This window comes from Balearica regulorum, chromosome 6, assembly GCF_011004875.1.
Source record: "Balearica regulorum gibbericeps isolate bBalReg1 chromosome 6, bBalReg1.pri, whole genome shotgun sequence".
In the NCBI taxonomy this organism is placed as follows: Eukaryota; Metazoa; Chordata; class Aves; order Gruiformes; family Gruidae; genus Balearica; species Balearica regulorum.
Window position 1 is genome coordinate 9,217,370 of NC_046189.1, and position 26,298 is coordinate 9,243,667.

Genomic DNA, 26,298 nt, shown 5'->3' on the forward strand with positions numbered 1-26,298 from the left:
AAGGTTTTTTTTAACATTCTATGTGCAATAATACAAAGCAAATAATTTCTCTTATACATGGTTAGCTGCAGCAAGATGTGTAACTTATTTATATAGTTAAGAAAAAGAATGAGTATACTAGTATTGGTATTCACTTCTTTGCTATGCAAAAGAGTATGCTTGAAAGCATATGTGTCTATGGCAGGGCTGGGTAGTATTTATACTTGTATAAAATGTAGTTGGACCACTGGATTTCAAATGACATTAACCTTTGATATCAGATGCAGCCAAAATGGCAAAAGGATCAATAAGGTGTCAAAATGTCTCTGCTGATAACGCAGTGGCAGATGTCTCATCTTGATAAATAACTGAGCAATAGAGAACTTGATTGTAATAATTGTTGCTTAATCTGATACGTTTCCTTCCCGTTTCACTTAAAGCATATTTCTGAGTAACATAGTTCACACACGGAATAATTGGAGAACCAGTGTGTTTACATTGATAAACATAGTGACATTCATTTTAGTAATTATTGTTTTATTGTAATAGGCACTCAAATCTACCGGATTACGTACATCTGATCCCCGATTGAAAGAGTGCATGGATATGTTAAGACTGACCCTTCAAACAACTTCAGATGGTGTTATGCTGGACAAAGACCTTTTTAAAAAGTAAACTTTCTGTCACTAACGTAACTGTGTAATGCTGAGTGAATGTTGTCTGTGTGTTACTGACTGCTGTCCTAGGAGAGACATAAGGTGTATAAATGAATGTGTAATTCGAAAGGGAGTCAAACACATGCTCCTACTGATGCTATTTTCATGCAAGCTTGTTCTCTGGTTTTATGCAGCAGACTGATTGGGTGATCTCCACAAGAGTTTAACGTGTCAGTGTTGTTTGCATGTGTATCTGACCCCATACTGCAACTCTTGGTCCGATGCCAAATAAACTAATTGATGCAGCATGGAGTATTTAGTATGAGTACCTAAAACTTCTGTCTCGCTGCATCATCAGTTTTTAATCTGAAGTTCAGGATGCTACTTCTGTGTAATGAGATGTTCAGAGTAGTTAATTCTAGAAGTGAGTATATGAAAAATAAAGCAAATTTCAAGATGTGTAGAGATGAGAGCAGTTAGGACTGTAGACTGCTGTGGTCTGTTTTGGAAGAGATTTATATTCCATATTTCAGTGATACTTTTTTTTAAGAAAAATCTGCGGTCAGTTAGCTGAAAAACATAAGCGTTGTTCAGGTTGTCTTCAGTTCATTCCAAGCACGCTCCTTTGCTCCCCTACTTATAGTTTTTGTGTGCCAAAAGATTGGTAGTTTAGAAGCTCTTAAATCTTGAAATGAAATTTGTAGACCATTTTAGAGTCTATATTTTTATCCCATTTACAGAGTAAATAACATAATATCTAAAACTTGCTTCTTTCATGAAGAGTATGCTTTTGTCAAAATTGGTACATTTTTGTTGTTCTATAGCATTTTTTGAATTTGTGAGCTAATGCTGTTTAGTGCTATTTCCTCTCAGTTACAATTTAAAATATATGTGCGTATAAAAATGTGTTTACATATATCATTACATGTATATATTATATACATGTAAGTATATTAAATATATAGTATACAATATATGCTTATACTGTATTATTTACATAGTTTATATAAATATAAACTTAAATTATATATGTTTTATATATATAAAAAAGTATATATTTTATATATTTTTAAATATGGAAAACTTTTTTTGGAAGTACATTGAGAAAAAGTGAATATCTGTGTGTGACAAAATAACAAACCAGTCAGCTCCTTAATCAAATGTGGGATACTTCCTAAAGATACAACGTGGACTAACTTTATGCCTGTATTTAAGTTCAAGGTCAGGTCTTTGGAAATTTGTCAGCACAGTAAAAACGCTGAATTGTTAGAGTCAGAAACCTTCCCGAGTATATGGTTGGATTGGAAAGGAAATGCTTTTGCTATGATGCATTACATTTGTACTAGAAGACTTGTTTGTGATACTAAACTATGAATTATGTTTTAGGCAAGGACTCTAGATTAAAAAAAGGACAAGTGATTGCTAATTAGAGGGCTGAAGATTAGCCTGTGTTCTACATCACATCCCTCGGATTTGATCCTCTGTGTTGGGGGAGCGGTTGTTAGTATGATAACTTGCAGAAAGCTTACGTGGTTGCTTCTTGTGCAGGAAGGGTTTTGAACATAAAGACTGTCCAGGGGGTGGAGTGGTGAATCTCTTCACATAGCAGATTTTCCTTCCAAGCAGCAAGTGTTAACTTTTTTATAAATGAGAAAACCCCAAACTTCAGTTATTTATTCCTCCTAGGCACACTGCATTTGCTGTGTAGAGACTTGTACAAGGTTCCTGTATTTTTTGTTCTTCTCCAGGTGTTTAAGGTGTGAAATACAGTGTATCTACTCAGCTGTTCTTACCTCAGGACTTTGAAGTCTCAGTTTCTTAAATGTGAAAATCAGTGGTGTAATTCTGTTGAATTTTAATACAAAGCCGCTAGATCAAATAAAGCATCAAGGATAAGTGATGTGGAGAAATGGTACATAAGCTTGACTAAATCCATCAAGTCCAGTAGAAATTAGCTGTAAAATATTTCAGCTCGTGCATCTGTACTGTCCGTCTTCGTAACAGAAGTTTCAACACCTTTTTAGTAGTTCTAAACATCAGACTGTAATTTGACTAAAATTGCTTTCTTTTGAAGATTTTTGGCTCTACAGTGCTGTCCACTTCCATGGAGATTTTTTTCCAAATTTTTATTTTACAGGCAGAACAACCTGGGGTTTTAATCTTTCATCTCCTGAGTTTCTTGAATTGCAGGCTTCACTGGTGCACATTTCAGAGAGAGTGCTTGACAAATTTCTTGAATTAGCCGTTCATGTTGCATCTCTCTAACAAAACACATGAGCTGCATAGCATGGGTGATACCTCACTGAGAGCAGCCTGCTTACTGAAAGCAGTGCAGCATGCCAGTTAGCTTGCTATGTGATTTTTTTTTTCCTTTTTTTTTTGTTTTTGTACCCTAGCTATGGTACTTACTTAATAAAGTAGTACTACTACTACTAGTTAACTAATGTTAGGTGAAACTTAGGCAACTTAACAAATATGGAAGATTGTACGCTCAAGTCTTCCTCATGAAGTGTGCACATTTTGACATATTTTTAAGATAATTTCTATGACATTGTGGCTAATTTGTAGAAAAATATGTAACAATCTTTCGAAGAAATCCTCCTACCCCTTTTGGCTTTTCCTCTAACTCACACCTCATTGCTAACACAAAAATAGAAGACTTGTAAAAAGCCCTGTTTCTTAACTAACAATGTTTTTGGTGGTGGTGGTGGTAGGGGAAGGAAAGGCATGAGGCAATCAGTATTGAGTTATTTTGAAAATGGTGTAAACTTGAATGAGATGATAGCTACTAAGTAACAGTTATAACTCTGAGGTTTAAACTCAGTTCTTTTTCAGAATAATTTACTTGGCTTTGTAGACTTAGCCTTTGTCACCCGGCGCTGTCTGTCCTGCTTCATTGACCCAGAGCTGAGGTCTTGCTAGCCAAATCTCCTCTCACCTGCGGGCGGGAAGCAGCGATCTGGGCACGTTATGTCCTGAGCACAAACCTGACAATCCGCTGCTGGATCTCAAACAGCGTATCTGTTTGCTTCCGAGTGGCTCCGCTGCGCCGTCAATCTAGGTAGCAATTCCCAAGGAAAACTTTCATTTTAGATATGCTTAACCCAGGCATTAATAAACGTTTTCATCCTATTTGTCTGAGCAATTAGAAAGCTTTTCACAGAAGACAGAGAGGGCTTCTGCTATAACATTAATATCTCATTTGTCAAAATAGCGTCACTTTTTTTTTCCTGAAATGTCTAAGTATATTGACCAGTGCTACAGACCTAATCTTGTTAGTTGGAAATGGAGTTTCACATTCCTTTCCATAACGCTTATACTATAGCTTTTTAAACAGGGAAAAAGGGTGCCCATTCAGCAGTATAGGTAGCCTAACAGTTCTGCAGAATTGCTTCGGTTCAGACTGTTCCTAGCGGATGTCTACTTTATGTAGGGAGGCTGTGATCAGCAGTTAGGGCCAGGACTTGGAAAAGAATGGATAAACGTAACAGGTTGTATGAGAAAGGAAACAAAGTGATACTAGCCTTATGCTAGAGACCAAAGATACAGTTTCAAAAAAAAAAACCCCAAAAAACCCCTACACTGTTACTTTCAGATTACAACAGTCACTGAAAGTTGTTACAGATGATAAGACTTGCATTCTAATCAAGTTTTATAGTTTGAAAAGACATGTTTTCAAATGGAGGAAGAAATGCTTAGACTGGGATTTGGCAAAACAGAATTTTTCAATGTGCAATTATAAAGCTTGGAGAAATGGAAGAATTTGAGGTTGGAAGTTTTTAGTGTACCCATCTTGAACGCTGCTAAAGCTACATTGTTCATAAAATTTGACTGCAGAAAGATTTTTATTTATCAATATATTAATTTACTTAAATTCCGCCCTGTGACCTTTTCCTACTGTTCTGCTTATTCTGAGCCTCAGATCATTCATCTCTGAAGGGTTACCCGGAACACAAACCAGTTAGAAACTCCGGTGGGGAGATGTCAGTTCCAGAATATTAGAGGCTGCCAAGGCTAGTGTCCTCTGTTGACTGAAAATATTACTGCCCCATTAACTGGGGCTTACCAAGACCCCTGTCATGTTATAGTAATTGATCTGTGCAGTAATTGTTCCGAATACCCATCTAGATTGACTGAACTCCCATATTTAGTGTCTGCGTATTCGTATGACTTGCCTGGGTTAAGGACTATCAGGATAAATACCTGGACGCTGACCTTGGCAGAAGTCTGGGAACAATAACTTCTTGCAGAAATAGGTAATGTCCTGAACCAGCATAAGCTATTTCTGCAGTGAGTTTCAATCTCTGGCTTAAAATGATTGCATTATTGAAGTGAGCATCCTAGACTTGGTGTGAATTGGTAAGTGTATAAATGCCCTTTCTGTTTCAGAAACATAATATGGTATCAGAGGACTGTATTGCACTGCATACTGCATCCTGCTTGTTTTCCTCACTTTGTATTCTTGAGTTGTTCTAATAGCTTTGGGTGAACTTTGAATATTTTATCTTTTTTCTTCCAAGAGTGCTTAATGCTGTCCAGGTAATACAGACAATGTAGAAGTGCACCTGAAAGTTAAACCTCGTGCATGTGTGTGTTGTTATTCCTTCTGCACACATAGCTGACATTATTTTGAAATAATTAATAAAATTTTGTCCAGGTTGTTGCACCTGGAGTAGGTAACTAAGTGGAGGCTGTTTGGAACAAAAACGAACAGGATTTTTGCAGGATATGTAAAAAAGCAGTGAATAAGCATGGCCAATTATTGCAACAAAACCAGCTCAATTGCTATTTTAACATAGACTATCAAAGGAACTTACTACAGACAAAGCAAATCTTAAGATGCCAATGTGTACAACAGAAACTTCTCTTCTACTGTATGTCGTTCACTCTTGGAGAGTAGTGCCCACCAACATTTGAAAGGGCTGTCACTGAATTTTGGATAAAGTCTCCTAAGTACAAAGGAGTTCAAACCGAAGCTTTAAAAAGAAAAAGGGGGGGGGGGGGAGTCGAAGGGAATATAATTTTGTCTCTTCACTGGTTACCCCTGCTTCTGCTCACTCCCCGCCCACAGACACACCACTTCAAGCAGCATGTCTCAGCTTGTATTTTGATCCTTCCCTTCTTCTGTTTCTCCTAGATAAGCCCTTTCCTTTTTTCCTCATCAGTTTTTCAAATGTACCGGATGGGCTGATGTTCAGAGGGTGTGGGCAATAATGTGTTGTGGGTTAAAAGGCAGCGAAGATTCCTTAACTGCAGATAGTTTGAAGCAAGAGACTTGCAGAACCGCTCACTGTCAACTTTTGTTTAGTTTAGAAGATGTTATTGAGTACTTCCACAGGGTTTTGTTCTTACTAGAGTGGAAACTCATTCCAGCTTGGTCTGTTGGCAGTGTTCTTGTTCAGTTCTTGGTGAAGCCAAATTCTTGGAGAAACCAGCCCTGAACCTCAGAAGTCTGATCTAACTCTAAAATTAGCACTTCTTTGGACAAGGACTGGATTAAGTGGCTGTCATATGTCTTGATCCTGAGAAATGGGTGGCTTAGGTCCCTTTTGCCGGCTTAGATGGTACTTGAAGGCAAATTGCTAGTACCCTGCAGTACAACCTTACTGTTGAAACTTCAAATAAAGGCTTTAAGTAAAAAGGCATAAAAGTGAATGCAATGAAACAATTTTAAATAATTTTAAATAACTATTTATAACTTATGGAGTGGAAAATGGAAAATTTTTTCTACTAAAGACCTGTTCTTGTAGGCATATAACTTCACGGGACTGATGGTCCTTATTTAAATAGCGTGTAACTGCTGCTTGAGTAGGCTTTTTGATGGTACTTTGTCAAAATACTAATAAACTTTTTTAACTCTTTGCAGGTGTGTACAAAGTAATATTGTGTTGCTTACTCAAGCTTTCAGGAGGAAGTTTGTCATTCCAGATTTTATGTCGTTTACTTCACATATTGATGAGCTGTATGAAAGTGCTAAAAAACAATCTGGAGGAAAGGTAACCTGTTTGTAAAGTCAACTTCAAACTTCTATAGATTTCTCAATACTAGCGAAATACATTCTTTAAATAGGCAGATTTTTTTCTTAATATCTTTAGCAAATTGTTGAACTAGTAACTTGATAAAATAGTTTTGGAAGTTCAGTTATGTCTGCAACTTCTAAACAGTGTTAGAAATACAGCTCCTTACCTCTAACACTCTTACAGTTTTCAGGTTAGAGAAAATTGTGTTATTTCTTTAATTTCATATGAACTAGTAAACTGCCGTATAATTTGTCAGAGTAAACTTAGTCTATAAAAGAGTTATGCTACTTTGCAGAACTGGCTGGGTTGTGTGACAGAAGTAATTGTCAACACCATACCTTTTTTAGTACTTTATTGTAGTGCTTATTTTCAATGAATTAATTGAAAAACTCCCAACTTTGTTACAAGATAAATTTGTTTGTGTGATTTGAAAATGCTAAACATAGTGCGATATAGGGCAGAGATTCCTCTTAGAATGTGCTGAAGTTTATACTTTCATTGAAAAAAATATTTTATTTGATAATGATCTAGTGAATATAATAACTTGTAAGGAAGTTTTAGATATACTAGATTATTATTAGTGGAATAATTTGGTTGTACCTTGTGTATCCTTTCCATTGGCATATATTTTAATTAACATATGTTAACATATAGTTAAGTATTTTGGATATTGTAATGTGTCTGTGTTTATTTCACATTGTGATAGGTTGCTGACTATATTCCACAACTGGCCAAGTTCAGCCCTGATTTGTGGGGTGTATCACTTTGCACAGTGGATGGACAGAGGTATATTCTAACTTGTAGCTTTTAGTGTTTCAGTTATTTAAACTATCTGACATATACAGCACTTCATGATATTTCATGGTTTAATAAAGAAAAAGCTTTATTGGACTTGTTTAAGAAGTAAAATCCACTTGGTCGTCTTAGCATTTTTTTCAGCTTCTTTGGTTAATCGTAGAATCATTAAGGTTGGAAAAGATCTCTAAGATCATCAAGTCCAACTGTCAAAGAATGAACCGTTAAGATGAATTAATTTGCTATTTTTATAAAATATTATGCGAACTGTATTTGTAAACACTATATTTAAGGCTGGATTGTATTGTGCTTATGATCCAAATGCAATAATGAAGTTATAGGTAGTTCAAGTGATTACCAAAGGACAAGGTAGAGACAATGCTTAAGTAGTATTAATCTTCGGAAGTTGAACAGCTTTGTCTAATAGTACCCATGCCTTGAGCTGTATTATTTATTCTGTAGGTCATGATATATTTAAAAGTTGGTTCCTTTTCTGCATTTTAATGTTCTTACTGTAGCATTATACATCACTATACATCACTGAAAATTTTCAGATCTATATTCTTTAAAAAGAAAATGAAGACATGGAAACTTGACAGAACTTAACATGATTTTGCCTTTCAGGTTTATTAAACTTTCTCCTGTAAGGGCATATATAGGTCTTAGATATAGCTAGAATTACTCTATTTTATTTTTTTCTTGAATAGTGACTCAGTGTAGCAGAGAGAGTTATGAGCCCAAATGTAAAGAGTGTCTCTCACCATCTAGCTGAAAAGTAAGATGAAATATTCTGTGTCTGCCTAAGATACTCATCAGCTTGCCTGTCTCTGCTGTCCTGCAGTTTGCTGTGGTCATACTGCAGATTCTGAGTACCATAATTTTTAGGTGTTTGGTGTGTCCTGGATGAACAGGGCGTTCCTGAGAGAGCATCAGACTTGCTTATGGTGGCGATGGATTGGGGTTCATTTAAATGTCATCTATTATGATCTGTATGTTTGTTTCTTATTAGCCATATACTCCATAATCTCATGGGGAAGAGCTGTACAAGTGAGTTGAAGTATCTTTCAGCTCCTTGACTGTCTGAATTATGATCTATTCTTAGTAAAACAGCTTTAAAAGTAAAAATGTTTTCCTTTGAGTGTTTTAAATTAGCATTTTGCATTGCTTTTTGGTATTATAACATGTACTAATGAAAGTTTTTATAATGCTAATTTTTGTAATGTTTAGTGTTGTGTAGTGTTATATTTTATAATGCCAAAATGGTTTTGTGAGAACCTGCTCGCATTTTCTGCAAAGAAAAAAGAAAAGAAGCAAATATGCTTCTGATCTTGCCATCAGACAAGTGGTTGCTTGGAGCCTTTTGCTCTAAATGGGGCATATGCTGCTTGTATGAGTCATTCTTTGATGCAGTCTGACTATTACTGTGATAAAATACCTACGCCATTATCAAAGGGAGCGTAAATACAGCTATTTAATTATTGCCCTTGAATTCCAAACTAAATTGGATCTCATCTTTGTTTATATAGACATAAATGTGAATAGTGGCTATATTCAGGTCAGGTGTACCCTGTACGTGGTTTGCAATTGAGTAGGGTAAGTGTGGTACTAGACCTCTGAGGAGATTTTTTTTTTGCTCTGGTACAAACCCATTTCTGAACTTGCTTTTATTTTGTTACATCTGCAGTAATCACCAGCAAGGGACTTGGTTATGCTTAGCTTATGGAGGCAGTTGTTAAAACCTTTAAATCTTTTTCTTCTGCTCTTTAAAGTGAGGCTTAATAATAATAACATGCTTTGGGGTTTTTGCATGTTTTTGTTAATAGTCGTAGTATGTTGAAGAATAAATGGAGCATTTAACATTCTTACTTGCCACAGCTGGCAAACAGGACATTTCAAACCTCTTCATCTGTTTTTCATCTTCCTGTGTTTTTCCCAGGCATTCTGTTGGCGATACCAAAGTTCCATTTTGTCTTCAGTCCTGTGTAAAGCCTTTGAAATATGCTATTGCTGTTAATGATCTTGGCACAGAGTATGTGCACAGATATGTTGGTAAAGAGCCTAGTGGATTAAGATTCAACAAACTGTTCCTGAATGAAGATGGTAAGAGAGATATATATATATAAAATACTTAATAATGCAAATACTCAATTTTAGAAAATTATAAAACAAGCTACACAGTTTTTCCAGTCTTATCATTTTACTGTATCCTCTTAAATCTTATTATTAGACAGTGTCCCAAAGTATTTTGCCATCAACAAGACAGGCTTATCCTTTGTCACTCACTTTTGCCTGATTTAGAATGCTAGTTAAAGATGCTTTATTATTTCTGTTCTATTTCCTAGTATCCAGCTGTAGGAAAAAACAAAGAATTTTGATAATGCAGATATTTGAAATGTGTATTTATTTAGCTGAGTTGGTAAGCGAATGTTCCTTAATCATGCCTTCTGTAAAATGGTGGTGAAAGAATGAAAGATATTAAATTGGTTTTAATAAATGTATATAATTTCTCACCACTCTGGTGCCAAAGACCAGCACTGGCTAGCTTCCAGAAGGCAAAATTGAATGCATCTTCCACAGACTGTTCTAAACTGAATTTGGCTATTGATTCAAAACAATATTTTTATTTTATTTCCTGTGGCAGGAGTGCTTTAGCAAGAATTTCTTGTACAGTACTAATCTAGATTTATTTCTCTTTCATATTATATTAATTCTCAAGCATGAAAATGTTATTTTTAAAAATAACATTATGGCAAAAATCTGAGAAGGATGACTCATGGAGCCTTAGAGGAAATACTGATGTTCTCTCTGAAACACAAATGTTTCTTCTAGCAGATCTTTCTCAGTAAGAGAACAGACAATGTTTCTGTTGCCATGGTATTGCAATTAATATTTAATTAACAGCATAAGGCTTGGATGGTATTTTTGTCAAGGACTGTATTGAATTCGGACTTAAATATCTATATTATATTAATATATGTGAAACGTAATTATGTTTAGTACATACCTTAAAATCATCTCTCAAAAATGACAAATGAAATAATCTTGACAATTTATTTCTTCTTTTTTTATGATGTTAGTAAGTGGTAATGAAATACCAACATATCGCCAAGGAGGAATTAAGCATTTTGTCAAGCTCTACTGTCTTGTTTTTGCTTTCCCAGTTATTCCAAATACAATGTTATGCGTGTGAAGACTGCCTTTCCTATCCTACAAAAGCTTTCGTATAAAAAGTTTTGATGGTGCTGAAAATGGCCACTTTTTTCCTTTGGATCAATATAGATGTTCGGGGTTTTTATTTTCTTAAATAAAAGCATCTTTTTATTGCTACTTTTAAAATAGAACTCTGAGAAAAGATGAATTGTTAGGCTGTGGTCTTTTATTATATAGTTGTTCGACTTCAAGAGTTTTTATAAGACTGTTAGGCCATAAAAGAATTGGGATTATTGAAAGTTTGACCAGTGTGCATGAAATTAATAGAGAGGACTAATTCATATGATAGGAATTTTAAATTTTAAGGATGTGCTTGTGTGGCTGGTAAAACTGGCAGGAGAAAAATGCATTAGAACTAACTTGAACAGCCTTTTATCTATACAATCCTTAAACAAAAGACTAAAACAGAAGGTAGAAATCTAATAAATAGGAACATTTCGGTTACAGGGAGAGAAAGGGAAGTTGAGTTTCTGTGAGTGGAGGAGGAAGGAAGAAGGAATTACACTTGCAATTTTAAATTGATGTATGAGGCTTGGATACGCAGAGTATTTGGCAGTCTGAACTTTGAAGATCAGATTTGGAAATATCTATATAATATATACATATTTAATCTATTTGTTTTCTAATTATTCTGGTAGAGTTGAATTTCATGTTTCTAATCAGGATTTTATGAAGTGATGCAGGTATTTAAAAACTGGTTAGACGTGCATCTGAAGGTATTTTTTTATAGTCACTACATTAATGAAGCCTAAACCAGGGTATTGTTTCATTTGTTGAGATTCAAGCTGGAAGGAATGGAGAATATTACAAGACAATTTTAAATCATAGCTAAAAATGCCAACTTAAAAAAGTGTTACTAAGAATCATGTATGTTTTGAGTAAGATCTGTGCTGGGCAATGGAAGTTTGGAAATCTCTGCACTCTTGTGAATATTCAATTTTAAAACTTTTTTTTTATCAAAGGGAACATATGGCCCATCAAACTATTCAGATGTCTCAAGGACTAAAGCTATATTCCCATGTTAATTAAAACCAGATTATTCTAGTTGATGTAGGTAGATCAGGAATTTTACATAGTAAAATGTACCTGAAATAGGCATCATCAGGAATAGTTTTTATGATCATCAAGCAGTTTGCAGGTTTTTTCATACCTATTGAGTTCATAATGTGACATGTCTGACAATACCTGTATATATTTACAGTTAATATCTTTTATTCATACGTGGGACCTTCTCTTGATAATTATTTGTAGAATTAGTCCAGTAATATAATTGTTTGTAGAACTTAGTCAAGTAATGAATGTTGCATTGTAATTGAATGAATGATTGCCAGGCAGTTGTTTGTTCTGCGGAAGGATTTTGTTAACCAGAGGTGGAATTCTTTAAGTTTTTGTATTGGACAAACACATTTTGATGTAATTTCAGGAAGAATTTGCCATGACAAGCTGTTCTGTGTATTCAAATGTCTGTATTGTGTATGTGTGGCAACCTCTGCTTTCTGTGCTCAAAGACTGCAAGCCAGTTGTACAAGACAGGCCTCGGGCCAACGATGGACAAGAAGGGTCAGAAGAACTGGCAGAGGAGAAGAGCTGTAATTTGAGCTCATTAGGGGAGAGGTCTAGTTTGCATATGACATAACTGCGTGGCAGGTTGCTAGAGCAGTCATGCTAATTGTCAAGCAGTTTTGAGGTATTAAAAAACCCCATAATTTCTCACCATTCAATAGTGATCTCCAGTGGAGAGTTATTTAGGTAATTATGTAAATTATTTTTTTATTTATTTTGAATTTAGATACACCTTTTAAATATATTGCAGTCGTCTATGTAAAAGGCTGTTCTAGATAAGTATCTCCTTCCTACAGGGAAAACAGAGCCCTGTATTGGAGAATATATTTACTATTCAGAAGCTGTTAGGTGGGTTGTCTATGCAAGAGACAAATCATTGAATCAGTGCTAGACTTAATCAGGGCACCCCAGTTAAAATTAAAGGGTTATTATGACTTGCACTTTTCGTTAAGGATAAAAACATGAATTTACTCCACAGTACAATGAGATGATACAGCAATATGAGAGACTTGCAGAGAAGCTGTGTAAAAGACTTTTTTCAGTCTGAGCAGATCATTGCCATTATTATTTGATTATATATAGAGAGTATATGTGTGTGTTTTTGTTTTTAGTGATGTATGTCATTTAGCTTTGCAGAGTTTTATACCTCTTTCAAAAGATTAATAGATGAGTTCATCTCTTTGGCAAACTGTTGCAATTACAGTATCAATCTTTGCTTCTTGTTATTGTACAATGTGGAATCCCCTTGCTGATGGCATCCACTGCGGGATAAATCGGTTGTAGTCATAGATGGCTAAGTGCCATTGACTATGACCAGTGTAATTTTCATGGGAAAAAGTGTATGTGTGTGTATGTACTGTGAATATCAGACTAATCTCCAAAAAGCAATCATCTCAAGTTCTATTTAGTGTGCATCTGTGTGTATTATGTATAAAAATAGCAAACTGTTTATGTGGTGGTTTTTTTTTTAAACTGAATGTTTTTTCCAATTTGGAAATAAACAAAGTAACAGCAAATAAAAAGAATTCAAACCTGTTATAGTATTTATGTATTGAGAATTGATTGAGGTTTTCAGACACTAGAACCCTCAAAAATCAACATCATAGTTAGAAGGCATAGCAAAAATGTTAGTTAAAAAATAAATAAATAGTAACTGTAGGAAGTAGATGTTGATGAATGAAAACTTGTATTTGGGAAAAGTAGACAGCTGATAAGGAAAACATTTTTGGAAAAAGAAGAAAAAAAAGTGACTCCTTCACATGAGCAGTCAAAAATGACTGGGAATGCAAAAATACTCTTAATATGGAGATCAGTGATAAAAAGAAAAACTGAAGTGTAGCAGGTGTATGCAAGTCAATTATAAAGTAAGTTAAATTCTAGTGAGGATGAGTAAATTGTTATTTGTATTTCAGCAGCTGCCAATAGAAACCTCTGATTCTTAAAAAGAATCAGGATTTTGTATTTATGTACAGCAATAAGGAAATTTAAGAACTGGAATTCCCTTTTCTTTTAAAGAACTTGTTTGAACACTTAAAATCACTGAGACTTGCTAACTTGGAGAAAATTTGGAAAGTCCCTTAGGGATTTTTCCACTTGCAAATGTTGCATTGATCAAATCTTGGAACAGTGGAGGGGACTGAAAATTTTCATGAAAAGAAATGATACCAAACTGATTAACTTATTGGACTTTTAAGTAGCATTAAGCTGAGTTGTTCTAAGCTGTAAAATGCTTTGATCAGAGTTACAAAAAAATGTGTATAATGTTGGATTACAGTATTTTTAATTTAGGATTATATTCCATAATCATAGCTTTAAGTCATATATTAATATTTATCATGTTTCACTTAAACACTTGACTGGTTTTGTTGGGATACATTTCTAATTGAAAACTTTATTTCACAGACAGGCCTCATAACCCTATGGTGAATGCTGGAGCAATTGTGATCACATCTTTAATCAAGGTAAAAAGTTAATTTTTAGTTTCTCTCGAAGTATTTTAATAGAATGTAGAAAAAGAATATTGTACAGATTATGAACTGTTTTTATTTTATATGTGCAATACCTGATGGCAGTTGATTCATTAGCAGATAGACAAGATCTGATGTTTTGGAAATAGTAACACTTCCAAACAAATGCAATATTAGAATAGAAATTTTTAAAAAGTGATAGTGCAGCTGAAAGACTTTTTCCTTAGTGTTTTTACTTTTTGTTTCCTTCTTTAACTGCACAACACTTGATATTCTTTTGAGAGAATTGCCTCATACTTCTTAAATTGTAAGAGTATGTCCTCAGGAATATACTTTTCAGCACTCAGAAATATGTTTCTGAATGTCTAATGCTCTTATATAGCATAAAGTTACAAGAGTATTTCTTGCTGTGCAGAAGAAATGAAGATACTCTTAATTTATACAGGAGCAATGCAGCTATATTTGCACGTCAGTCTTAATACTGAACTTGTCCGCTATTAACATACTGTACAACTAAATTATGTTTAACTTCTATGTTATGTAGTTTCTGTTGGAGTGTTAAATGTGCTTTCTTAAATAAGTGTATTTGGAAACAGTTACCTGTATTTTGCTGAGTAAACCGTAGCTGAATAATATGACTTAACATCTTTAGTCCATGATCTTGCGAATTTTGGAAAGCTGTATTTTATTTTTCCTTAGAATAGCTATATATATATCTCTTGAAGTTGTAAATGGCTTAAATTCCACATAATGCTAATGTTTGCCAGATACTTCACTTGTATTTTCTGCCTTTTTCTGGTAGCCACTAGTAAAAAAACCAACACATTTATTTTAAGGGTACCTGCTTAGAATTGTGGGGAGCATGTCAGTCCCCTGGAGTTTTTAAGTAGAAAACTTAATACTGTTATTTCAGGGATCTAAAAATTCTTATGTACAGCCTTTGTCTTCGTTATGTTTCAAAGTCCACTAGCTATAGTGTTCCCTACCTCCTATTTCCAAATTGTTGACTTTAAAATTACTTAGATCATGATTTTCTGTTATTTTGTATTTAAAAAAGGTGTAAGAACTCCTGCTTAAAGACATTTATCTTTAATAGCTGTAGGTGAAAGAAAATGGCCTTAAGTATGACAGGTAAATTTATTCACATTTAATATTTTTTAAAGGTTGACTGAGCATTGAAATTCACTTGGATAATAGTGAATTTTAAAATCTGACTTAACACATTTGTCTGAACTGTCAAAATGTTAGTCCTACTACAACATGCCCTACTGGCCTTAAGGCAAAACACAAGCATGTGCCTCTTGCAGAAGGCACATAGTTCTTGATAAATGGTGTACTTCTAAATAGATAACATGTATTTGTTTACTGCATGCAACTGTGATATTTGTTAGAAGGTTGGGTGGATTTTTTTTTTTTGCTGGGTGGTTTTTTATTTTTTTGCTGTAATGTTCTTATGAAGAGTATTGCATTGCACTGATGTTTTTGCATGTGGTAACTGCACGTCTAATGGACGCATATCATACTTATCGCACTCCATTATTTGTTTTCAGTGTGATTAAAATGTAGATTATGTTATGTACTGCTTCCACTAAGGTGCCATTTATCATTTGAGTAACTAACCAAACTAAATATATTCTGAAGAAAATTACATAGATGGTCATAGGTACAAAGTTACTTAGAGTTGTATCTTTTGTGAAATAACTTCTTGACAATCTGCAACTTACCAGTATTCCTACTAATTATTCAGTGATATAAGTAATTCACATTTAAATTTGATCTAATCTAAGACTTTTTTTCTGGATAAAGGTGGCTTCATTAACCCCTGTTTTGCTCTCAGTTCCTCTGCATTCATTCTGTTTATTTAAGGTGTTCCTTGAGTATCTTGAAGACTGTGTATGGCTTCTAGAGTCCAAGAAAATGAAGGGATTATTAAACATGGTCGAATTTACCATGTATGACAGATTTATCTAATGATAGCATGTTGATAGCTATGGAGAGATTGTTGCTGTATTTCAGTGTTAAGAATGCTTTTACCTCCTTGGATATTCATTATTTTCTCTCTTTCTGAGAAATTGATATAAGAAGTCTTTCAAAATTTACATACATTGTACTGAATGTAGCAGCTGTTTAGCTGTTACGATTTTGCACACAACTACCCTTAGAATCTGACATGAATTATGATTACTTGTGGATAAGAGATGAAGCTTGGAGTAATCTTTTTGTCAGAATATGTAATATGTTAACATTGTAGGGGCAAAAGGCGTTCCTGACTACCTTAAGAGTTTGGTATACGTACCTTGGAACAGAGCGTTGACCTAAACTGTAATGTTACGTTTAGTCTGTACTATTCATGATAATAATAAAGTGCGTGTGCATGTTAAGTTGTACGTTTGTTGGGCTTACTTAGGCATGACTATGTCGTGCTTTTACCAGCTTAAATGATCCTCCTACTGTCATGTGCTTGGAACTACAGCATATTGACATTTTGGTCCCTTATCTCATGGCTCTGTTCTAATTGTACTTGCATTACACTCCACACGCTGTTCCAGCAATTTAGAGTGTGTATCTACAATAAGAATGCTTTAGCAAAAGGACATCCTGGGGGCCAGTTTTAATGAAATAAAATTGTTGAAAAACCCTAAGGACCTTTTGTTTGTAATTGTACAGCCATTTGCCTTTATTACTACTTACATAAATTACATAGTTATAACAATTTTTTCAAATAATTGTTATCAAAAGAAAATAGTGGCAATTACAGGAGTTTGTGGAAAAGCGATATTAGATAAGATGGTAAATTCTTCCATGTCTCCAAGGAAACACAGGTGCTCGAAAGAAGATGATTCAGTTCCTGTACGTATTTAGCACAGATTCAGTGCTCTAACCACACAGCTTTCTGTACATCACACTGACTGGGAAAAGTCTTCATTGCCTGTAGTATGAATAGATTTTAATGCTTTGATCTGTTGGTTTTTTTTTTTTTTTTCTTAAACCTTAAACGCAATTCCCCAAGTGTGTCAACTCTGGGCATATCAGCGGTTGTGTCAGCAGTTGCCCACTTCCACCTGTCTTTGCTGGCTGGGGAGGGCAGTGTGTTAGAGGTGCAAGGGAGATGAAGAGGAAGGGTCTAGCCTGAGCTACATTGAAAGCAGATGACTGTGGAAGGAACCATCAGAGAACAAGGGATTAATCTTAAGTCATTTTTATTGTATGCTTCAAGATTCCATCTGTAGATAAAAGCTTTCCCAGTGTAACAGCAAAGGTTTGGGCCAATATAAAACCTGTAAGTGCTGCCAGCCACATGCAGAACCTTACACAGACAGTGGCGACAGATTTGAACGCTTGGTGAAGGGAGGTATTCTATGGTAATGGAGTGATGGGGGAAGCATTGAGACATGTTCGGGGACATAGCAATATTCATAGTCCTTGCAAAAAACCACGGTGTACGAGAAAATGAATATGCTGATCTTGCTGATGCTGAAAAACTTAATTCAATGAAAGCTTTGCTTTATTTTGTACAAAACATAGAGGTGCATCCGATATACTTCAGAGCTTTCTAAGGATGCTGATAAGTCATAAAATAAATGAGGCAGAGCAGTGGAAAAACCTGTCCAGCTGTGCCAAGGGGCTGTTTGCTGTCAGGATACAGTTATTAGGAAACTTATACAGTTACGGCCTAATACTTGACGGGTGGGGAAAATGCATGATTGATTGGGTTTATTTGACAGTATAGTTGCAATAAATAGTGCAGATTTAGCTTAATTGCTCTAAGCCATCCACTCCAGTTATCCTTCCTGATAGACTGATGTATAAATGTTCATGTGTACCACTTTAAAACATGTGTTGGTGCTGTGATCTTCTCTGCCAGATACTTATCTTTATTTTGATGATGTTTCCTCTCTTCCTGGGTTATTAATTTTCTTGTAGTAACTAATTTTCGATAGAATGTACATTCATGTTATTCTGCACTTGCTTTTTATTATGACTCAACTGTATTTGATGTTATTTGACATAGACTATGTAGTAATGATACTTGAAATGACGTGTTTTCAGCGGTCACATTTGCAAGTATTTAATACCTGAAGGACACAAAAATAATTCTTACATGTATTTGAAATAGTAATACTGTTGGTCTTAGTGGGTCAAATACTGTCTGTGACAGTGTGCTCTCAAGTATTTCAGAGCTGAAAATGGCACGCTAAGCAGTCAAGACACCACTTCTCACAGAACAGGCCCAGATTAACAAATAAAATTAAAAACATGTGTAAGTACATAAAGCTAAAATAAAGACATTAATAGTTAAGTTGATGTAAAATGCACAAATGTAAAAAAAAAAAATAATATTTTCTTGCACTCTGACATAGTGTTATCATTTTTTCCCCTGGATGTTTTCATCACAGTATAGGGTTAGGTTATAAATTTGGCTTAAAATTCTAGAAATTAATTTTTAAGTAGTCTTCTATTAGAAGATTATAAACTTCTCATGATTCAGATGTTTTTATTAGCTTGGCTTAGATTCTAAATTTAAAAATTATTTTAACAAGAGACACATGGTATGAGCTTACTGGTATAATCATATAAACATTGAATGTTGATCAATGAAAAGTGGCTACTATTAACTACTTTTCTAATAACTATTGCTGAATTTTGTTGTTGCAAGCTCTGGTAAGTATCCATGGGTCTCTTTCCTATGGATATCTATATAGGCATGCAACCTATGCAACTGCTTATATTCTCCTAGTAGAAATACAAATAAAAGTACCTTGGTGGTTTGTAGTTTGTTTGTTTTTTTTTTTTTTTTTTTTTAAAAAGGGAAGATCACTAAAACCTGACACAGTCAAAAAATTCAAACTTAGGATTGACAGCCATAGTGTCCGTTGTGATTTTAAGTGTTTAAAAAATTGTATTGAGCTGTCTTCTGCGAGTTTGAATTTTCTGCCTATCAAACTGCTTCAATTTCATTTTGTATTCATTTAGAAGTGCTTCTTCATATGTGTATATACACACAAGCATGTATACAGTAAGTGTGTATATGAACATATGTTCCAGTAAATGTACTAAGTGTTTGTGGAGTTAGTGCATGGAATGTTTCCTTTGATGTTCTAGACAGATGAATTGCATCTGAACTTAAATAAAAATACTTTTTAAGAAATACTGTTGCAGTGGCCCCAACCTCATAGGCTAAATCGAGCTAAAAATAAGAAGCACTGGTGCAAGAACGGAAGTTTTCTTGTTTCTTATATTTTTTTTAAATTATTATGGAAAAGTTGCTCAGTATTCTGAATGTTAGGATTTTATATTTGCAATTGAATTTTAATCATAGGATGTGTGTTGCCTCTGTGTCTCTTCAGCTTTTTAGGAGCAGCAGCATACCTCTGTCAGCTGCTGAAAGAGGGAAACTAATATGTTGGTTTTTTTAGTCATCATGTGTATAAAGCGAAGTTTTCTGTTTTCATTACCCGTTATGTTAAATCCCTACTGAGGTCTTGGTCATGTTATTACTTAGGCAAGTATTTTAGGTATACGAGCAGTCTAATTTCAGTAACAATGCTTTTGTGTGTGGTATCGAGTACCTATACAAGTGTGTGGAACATCAAGGACTAAAAATGCATCATATGAGTTAGTATACAGAAGATTTTTCTTCCCAAAATATGAGATTAGATATAAATTTTAAAAGAAACCTTTTTTTACAAGTTGATGTGGAAAATTTACATTGAGTCTTTTGCCCACCAATTTTATATGCTGCTAGTAAAGCCAGGTTTTCGTTGAAGGGCTAGGGATTTTTTTTCAACTGGGCAAAAAAAGTGAAGTATTATGTATTTATATTTTTGCAGAAAGCATGATCCCTTCCTTCCTCTTTCTTTTTTTTTTTAACAAAAGAACTTGTTTCAATTTATTATACGTGTCTAACCATACAATTATCAATGCAGCATCCCATAACTAATGCTGACCCACTTTCCCAGAAAAAGATGTTCATTGTGCATTTGAAAGGTTGAAAAGGTTTTTGTGGTTTAAATGTTGTTACATATTTTACAGCATTAGGATCTATGGAATATTTTGACAACTGCAACAGTTCAATGAAGTTGGTAATTTCTTCTTTTAATTATTTTTCATTGAACAGATTTGGAGTTAAATTTTTAAGACTTGTGTTCTGGTATATTATACAGGAACATTTTGATGAAATGTGTCATGATTTTTTTTATCTTATTGCAAATTAGCCTAGAGATTATTGCCTCTAATAGTAAGGTTATTAGCCTTTAAGCATAAGAATAACCACTGGCGCATAATTTTGACAAAAGAGTGTGGTGTTCCTTTCAGCTAGTGATCGTACGTGTATGACTGCACATCCTCTTGTAGACGAGCTGATGCATGGGCTTCAGAGATTATCTGCAACACCCTAATCCACATACAGAGTGGGAAATGAGACTGGCTTTACGCATTTCATTAAGTAAAATACTGGTTGATATAAAGCTTCAGTTTTTTCCACTTCCTTCCCCATTCCCTTACTAAACACCGTGCAAGTAGTGTCTTGAATTGCTTGAGATATGTTAAACTGAATTCTGTTATTTAAATGTAGTATCTTTAATACTAAAATTATTTATAAAAATATCTTCTCCAAATACATTGTTTCCACTTGTGTATTTGATGCCATTGGTTTTTTAAACTTCCTTCAAAAAAATACTACTTGGCTACTTCAAAAAATTAAAAACTCCCAGTAGACCATGTGCTATTTTTTACTTCCCACCCCTCTTTCAACATCTTGCTATAGGAATTTGTGAAAGGTCACCTGTCAGAGACCTATAAAGAATTAAAGCATCTTTAACTGGCAGCTACTAAATTTGAGAATGTTCTTAAATGGGGGGAGGGAGGGAAGAAGCCCCAAAATAACACCCCTCGTCCTCCCCAAAAAACCAAACCAACCAACCCTAAGATTTAAGTTTCACTAGCATCCTTGTTAAGTTGGATTTAGATTTCTCCTTGCATTGTTAGCAGAATTATGTACTCTACAATGTGAAATTCCATTTTTCTAAATATTTAATTTTTAATAGGTAGGACATTAATCAGATATTAATCAAATCAGTTTTTTTTTTATTAAATACAATGCTTTTCATAGTAAGGGGTAACACTTTATTTTAAGTCTTCATTCTAAATTCTTAGCATGGGCGTTAGCCATGGAAATATTTTAACTTCAGTAGCCTGAACTTTCTTATGCTCAGCTCTGTTGGTAATATAAGAATACCTTTGGGTTACTAATCTATAAAAAGTTAGTGTTTTCATTATAATTATCCTGATTGTAGTTACTTTAGTATTTTTTACTTATCTACTACGTTTACTTATGCCAAGCACGTAAAGTTGAATAGAGAGCACTTAAAATAAAGCATACCTTTTTCAGTTTAAATTCATTTCCAACATACAGGTGTTTGATAAGTCTTATAGGATTATTTAATTTAAATTATAATGAAAGATTTACTTATCTAACACTTTAATTTTTTTATTAATATACGAAATGATTGTAGTACCTTGTTCTTAATTAGCCTCATACCTTAGTTATAAGCATTAAAAATCCTAATACTGTTAAGTGAACTAACTTCTTTCTTACGTTAACAATTTTTGTAAATTATTTTTTCTTTTCTTGCAGCAAGGAGCAAATAATGCAGAAAAATTTGACTACGTAAGTTAATGTTATAACATTCCTTTTCTAAACTTAAATTCAGTGGTAAAAGTCTCAAGATGGCAAGGGAATTGCAAGTGAAATTTTAGTAATTTCAAATGTTTTGTATTTTTATCTGTACTTGGTTGTTTAAACATTTAGTGATTTGGATTGCATTTGTAAAATTATGTTACAAGGTTTAGAGTAAGGCTGGATTGAAAGTTCATCAGTTACAACTTTTTGATGTCCAAAAATGTTAGCATGCTTTTCTCCCCCTCCTCTCTGTCTCCAACAGGTGATGCAATTCATGAATAAAATGGCTGGTAATGAGTATGTTGGATTCAGTAATGCTACGTAAGTATTTTTTATTTACTTAATGAAGTGAGGTGGAAAATGCCTCAACTGATAGTTGACATACTGAGTTTATGGCAAAGTTCAGTTATTTGCATTAAACCCATCATTTCATTCCTAATATTTGAGGCTGTCTTTGGCTTAAAATTTGCAGGAACTGAAGTTGTGCATGTCTGACATCAGTGTGGCTAAATCTCACATAAAAGTGTCGGTTACCTCTTTGAAATGTCATTATTCTGTCTTAGTGCTCTGTTGGCGCTATGACAGTGAGAGCTGTAAGTGCAACTTTTATCTTAAACTCTGCATGTTGATGGCTGCATATCAAATGTTTAGATAGCATACTTTATACACTTAGGACTCTTCATGCTTTTTCACTTTGCATATTTAAATTCTCTTCTAAAACAATTCCCCCCCCCCCGCCTTAACTCAATGTATAGCATTCCAAAAGTCCTGAGAGCTTTTTGAGGCAGCACTGGGAAAATCCTAAAGATGCCATATAGCAGAGTTGCTTCCAGGTTGCTCATTGGCATGCACGTGCAGAGAAGCAGAATGAGATAACTAGTGTTTTTCTGAGCTTTGGTAATGTAAAAGTGTTTACTGTGGAAGGAACCGACAGGTGAGAATTACCTACCCTTGTACCCATACAGGTTCCTCCTTTAGGTTTCATCCTGAACTTAATCATCACAATAAACAGTGCAGCCATCGGGCTGGTTGCTGTTTGATCCGCAACTTGATCCGTGGATTCTTCTCTGGTTTGGTCAGTGTTGTCAGTGAATGACCCTTTCACTACAGCTCCCTGTGGGATGGTTCATGCCACTATGGCCTTCTTAGAAACCCTTCTAAGAGCAGGGTCTTGCACTTCTTTGCCTTATCTCCAAGTCAGCTTATGTATGCGTAGGCAGCCAGTACCATGTGTATTTGGATGTCAAAGCTAACTCACTCCATCCAACTGGGTGTACTGGGGTGAGCTTCTATGGCAACTTCTGTCCCATTCGTAGAATGTTTGTGTTCAGAAGTAACGTATCCTTTACATGCAGTTTTACTGAATTGCGTTATGCGTCTCTGAAGTTCAGCAGTTGGTTTTTTTGTTTGTTTGATGTGTTGTCTTGTCTCGTTTTTATTTTTTTAAATTTTTTTTTTTAAGGTTCCAGTCCGAAAGAGAGAGTGGAGATAGAAACTTTGCGATCGGCTATTACTTGAAAGAAAAAAAGGTTGATCTCTTTTGTTAATTGTATTTTGAAGACTGTGTGGTGGGATTTTTTCATAGTCTGTGAAGATTTTTAATTTATTTAATGTACAGTATGGCATAAATTATTCTAATACTGTATATGTTTTCATACTGTTACTCAAAATGCTGTCATTTAGAAAGTGTGATACTTATTCTAATAGAACACCTGTAATATTTTTTCTGTATCATAGCCATGATAATTTGTTTTATCTGTTGTAAAATGCATAACCTGTGCTGTACAGATGACTTTATAAAACTCCTAGATGCATTTTGAAGTTTGCTGATTTAAAGATGTTGAAAGCTCTACTGAAAAATATTTTAATACCTAGCTTATTGACCTCACTGCACTGTGTTATTTTAAAATATCTGACGTGATTTAAGATTTCTACTTGTTATATATAAGTACATACTTGATTTTAAATCAGCCTAATGTTAATATGCTGACAGGAATATAGCTTAATTTATGTCTCTCTAAAAGCAATACTTAAAAAAAAATCATAATTTTACCTAAAGACTCTCTTTATTTTTCTTCCTCAGTGCTTTCCTGAAGGCACGGATATGGTTGCTATACTAGACTTCTATTTTCAGGTAACTGACTTCAAAATTGAGACTCATTATAGACTTAAAATTACTATTATAAGCAGTAGAAGCTGATTTGTTCATAGATATGAAGACTTTAATGGCTTAGAGTTAAACTTGTCAGCTTCTGTTAAACTCTGGAAGTGAGCAATGTACATTTGATGTATCCAGATTTGCTTTTGTTTAGGTGATATACTTAGGTGTCTTTATTGCTAATTCAAACTAGCAATAGTCTTTAAAGCACTAGTAGTTAGAAGCTTAAAATGTTTTGTATGACTTCAATGAGTTTGACAAAATATTTCTCCTTCTTTGGGTTGCTGCTCTATATTGTACTGTGAAATACTTTAAACTCTATGTGTAACTACAGTAGTATATGCATGCTCTGTTGGAAGCTCAAGGGTAGTGTTATAAATGAAATAATATTAATATCTCCTCCCTCTTCTTTAGTTCAATGCTTATGAGTAACACGAAGAATCTAGTCATGTATAATCTCTCCTCCCCCATTTTTTTTTCTTTTTTACTTTCAGCAAGTTATTTGCAACTGTCACAAAATAAGAACTTGGCAAATGTGAGGTATTTCCTCAGTAAGGATTTCCCAATGTTAAAACATTCACAACTCTCAGCTCTGCTGCATGTAGTTCTCAAGAGGCAGTTCAAATTGTGTTACTGATTCAGTCTGTCTGGGATAGTTTAAAAAAAAAAATTCCAGAGTTTAGTTCTCAGAATGAATCTGCTTTTGAGTCATGAGACATGCTCTCACTCATGCAAATTATAAACAGTATTTTTTTAAATGCAAATTTTATCTGAGTTTTTTGTATTGGGATGCACCTGCTCCAATCTTAAATGGAGTTGACTGTTGATGAAGTAAGGTATATGTGATTAGCCTTAGTTGACCTCTTCTTGAGGTGGAAACTAGGTACAAACTAATAGTCTTCTCTGAACTTCTGTTACAGAACAAACCTGATAATTTATTTGAATTTACTGTTTAAACATGCTTTTTAAATGCTTCCTATCCCACTGCCTCAAGTCCTGATATGCTTCTGAGTGCAAAGCTAGTCATAAGTTAAGAAGTGCCAAACCTAACTTTTCTGATGTATTTTAATTTGGCCTCATTTTCATGCGTTGTGATCTCTGATTTCATAACTGTGTGTCATTCTTTCTTCCCCTTGCAAAATGCCCTTTTCACTCCATACTCAGAAAAAGGGCAGCTCATACATGAGCGGCAATTCTGTTTTTCTCTTCTTCTTACTGTACAACACTTACTTTCCACCACTCTGCTCAGATTCTACTTAAAAGGCTAGTTATTTCTTTTCTTTGCGTTTTCTGTAATGCTTCTCCTTTGTGTAATCGGAACTTTCTGAACAGGAATGAACTTATTTTCCTATTGTGTCTGTAAAGTCAGGATGGATTATTCTCATTTTAGAGAACCGAGGTACAAAACGCAGGTGCTTAAAGTGAGAGAACCTAGAAACACTTTTTTTCAAAGTAGGTGATATTATGTAATACTTCATATGTTTAAAACACAGTTGCCATTTTAGATGCGTCTCTGACAATCTCTTGATTTGCAACTCCAGTTGATTGGACTAGGATGTATTGAGTTTGGCACCCGGAAAATAAGAATTCCAGGTAGTAACTACTCATGCAAACTTGGCTTAGGTAACTTCATGAAGTATCATGTAATACTGTTTGGCAAAAGCAAGAATACAAGCACTAGTTTGTTTACTTTTCAGAGTAGCATTTCAGTTTCAGGTTGAAACCAGCTTATCTTTTGGTTTCTGCAGAAATGAGGCAACATCAGGTGATGGCATCATATCACATTTCCTGATGTGTCACCAAAGTATGTATAGTCTGTACTGAAGCAGGGATCCTGGGAGAAACTATGGTGTGGTCGTATCATTAATATATCAAAAAGCATATATGAGAGAAAGGTGAAATAAGGCTGCATCAGCAGGAAGTGCTGGCATTAAGACTTGCATGTGCTAGAGTTTGCAGCTTTAAAATGTACTTTTAATAAATGTGTGTGGTCTTCTAAGGCTTAAAAAAAAGCCACACAAAACAAACTCAAATTGAAAAAACCCCAGTCATTCTGTGGCTTTTCCATTTAAGCAGATGCAAAATACCAAGATTGTTTTCCAGACCTCTTCCTCTCAATGGAACGTAAGGGGGGGTGGGGGGAGGAATCAGGCGGAGGCACTAACCCATGTAAAATACTATCCCAAACTATTAAGAGGGCTTACAAACACTGTTGCTGGGATCTTTATAGTTGGAAGATTCAGACCGTATTAGTTGACGCTACTAGCGT

At 34.5% G+C, this 26,298-nt stretch overlaps 1 protein-coding gene across 2 annotated transcripts in view; it reads left to right on the forward strand.

Moving 5' to 3' along the window:
* The window catches only part of GLS (glutaminase), a 64,413-nt gene that overhangs the window by 7,556 nt on the left and 30,559 nt on the right, over nt 1-26,298 (forward strand). For both annotated transcript variants that reach the window (XM_075756195.1, XM_075756196.1), the window contains exons 3-11: nt 529-650; nt 6,502-6,631; nt 7,362-7,441; nt 9,387-9,550; nt 14,126-14,184; nt 21,827-21,859; nt 22,134-22,192; nt 23,334-23,400; nt 23,955-24,005. In XM_075756195.1, coding sequence (XP_075612310.1) covers nt 529-650; nt 6,502-6,631; nt 7,362-7,441; nt 9,387-9,550; nt 14,126-14,184; nt 21,827-21,859; nt 22,134-22,192; nt 23,334-23,400; nt 23,955-24,005 — 765 coding nt within the window. The remainder of the gene's footprint in view (nt 1-528; nt 651-6,501; nt 6,632-7,361; nt 7,442-9,386; nt 9,551-14,125; nt 14,185-21,826; nt 21,860-22,133; nt 22,193-23,333; nt 23,401-23,954; nt 24,006-26,298) is intronic.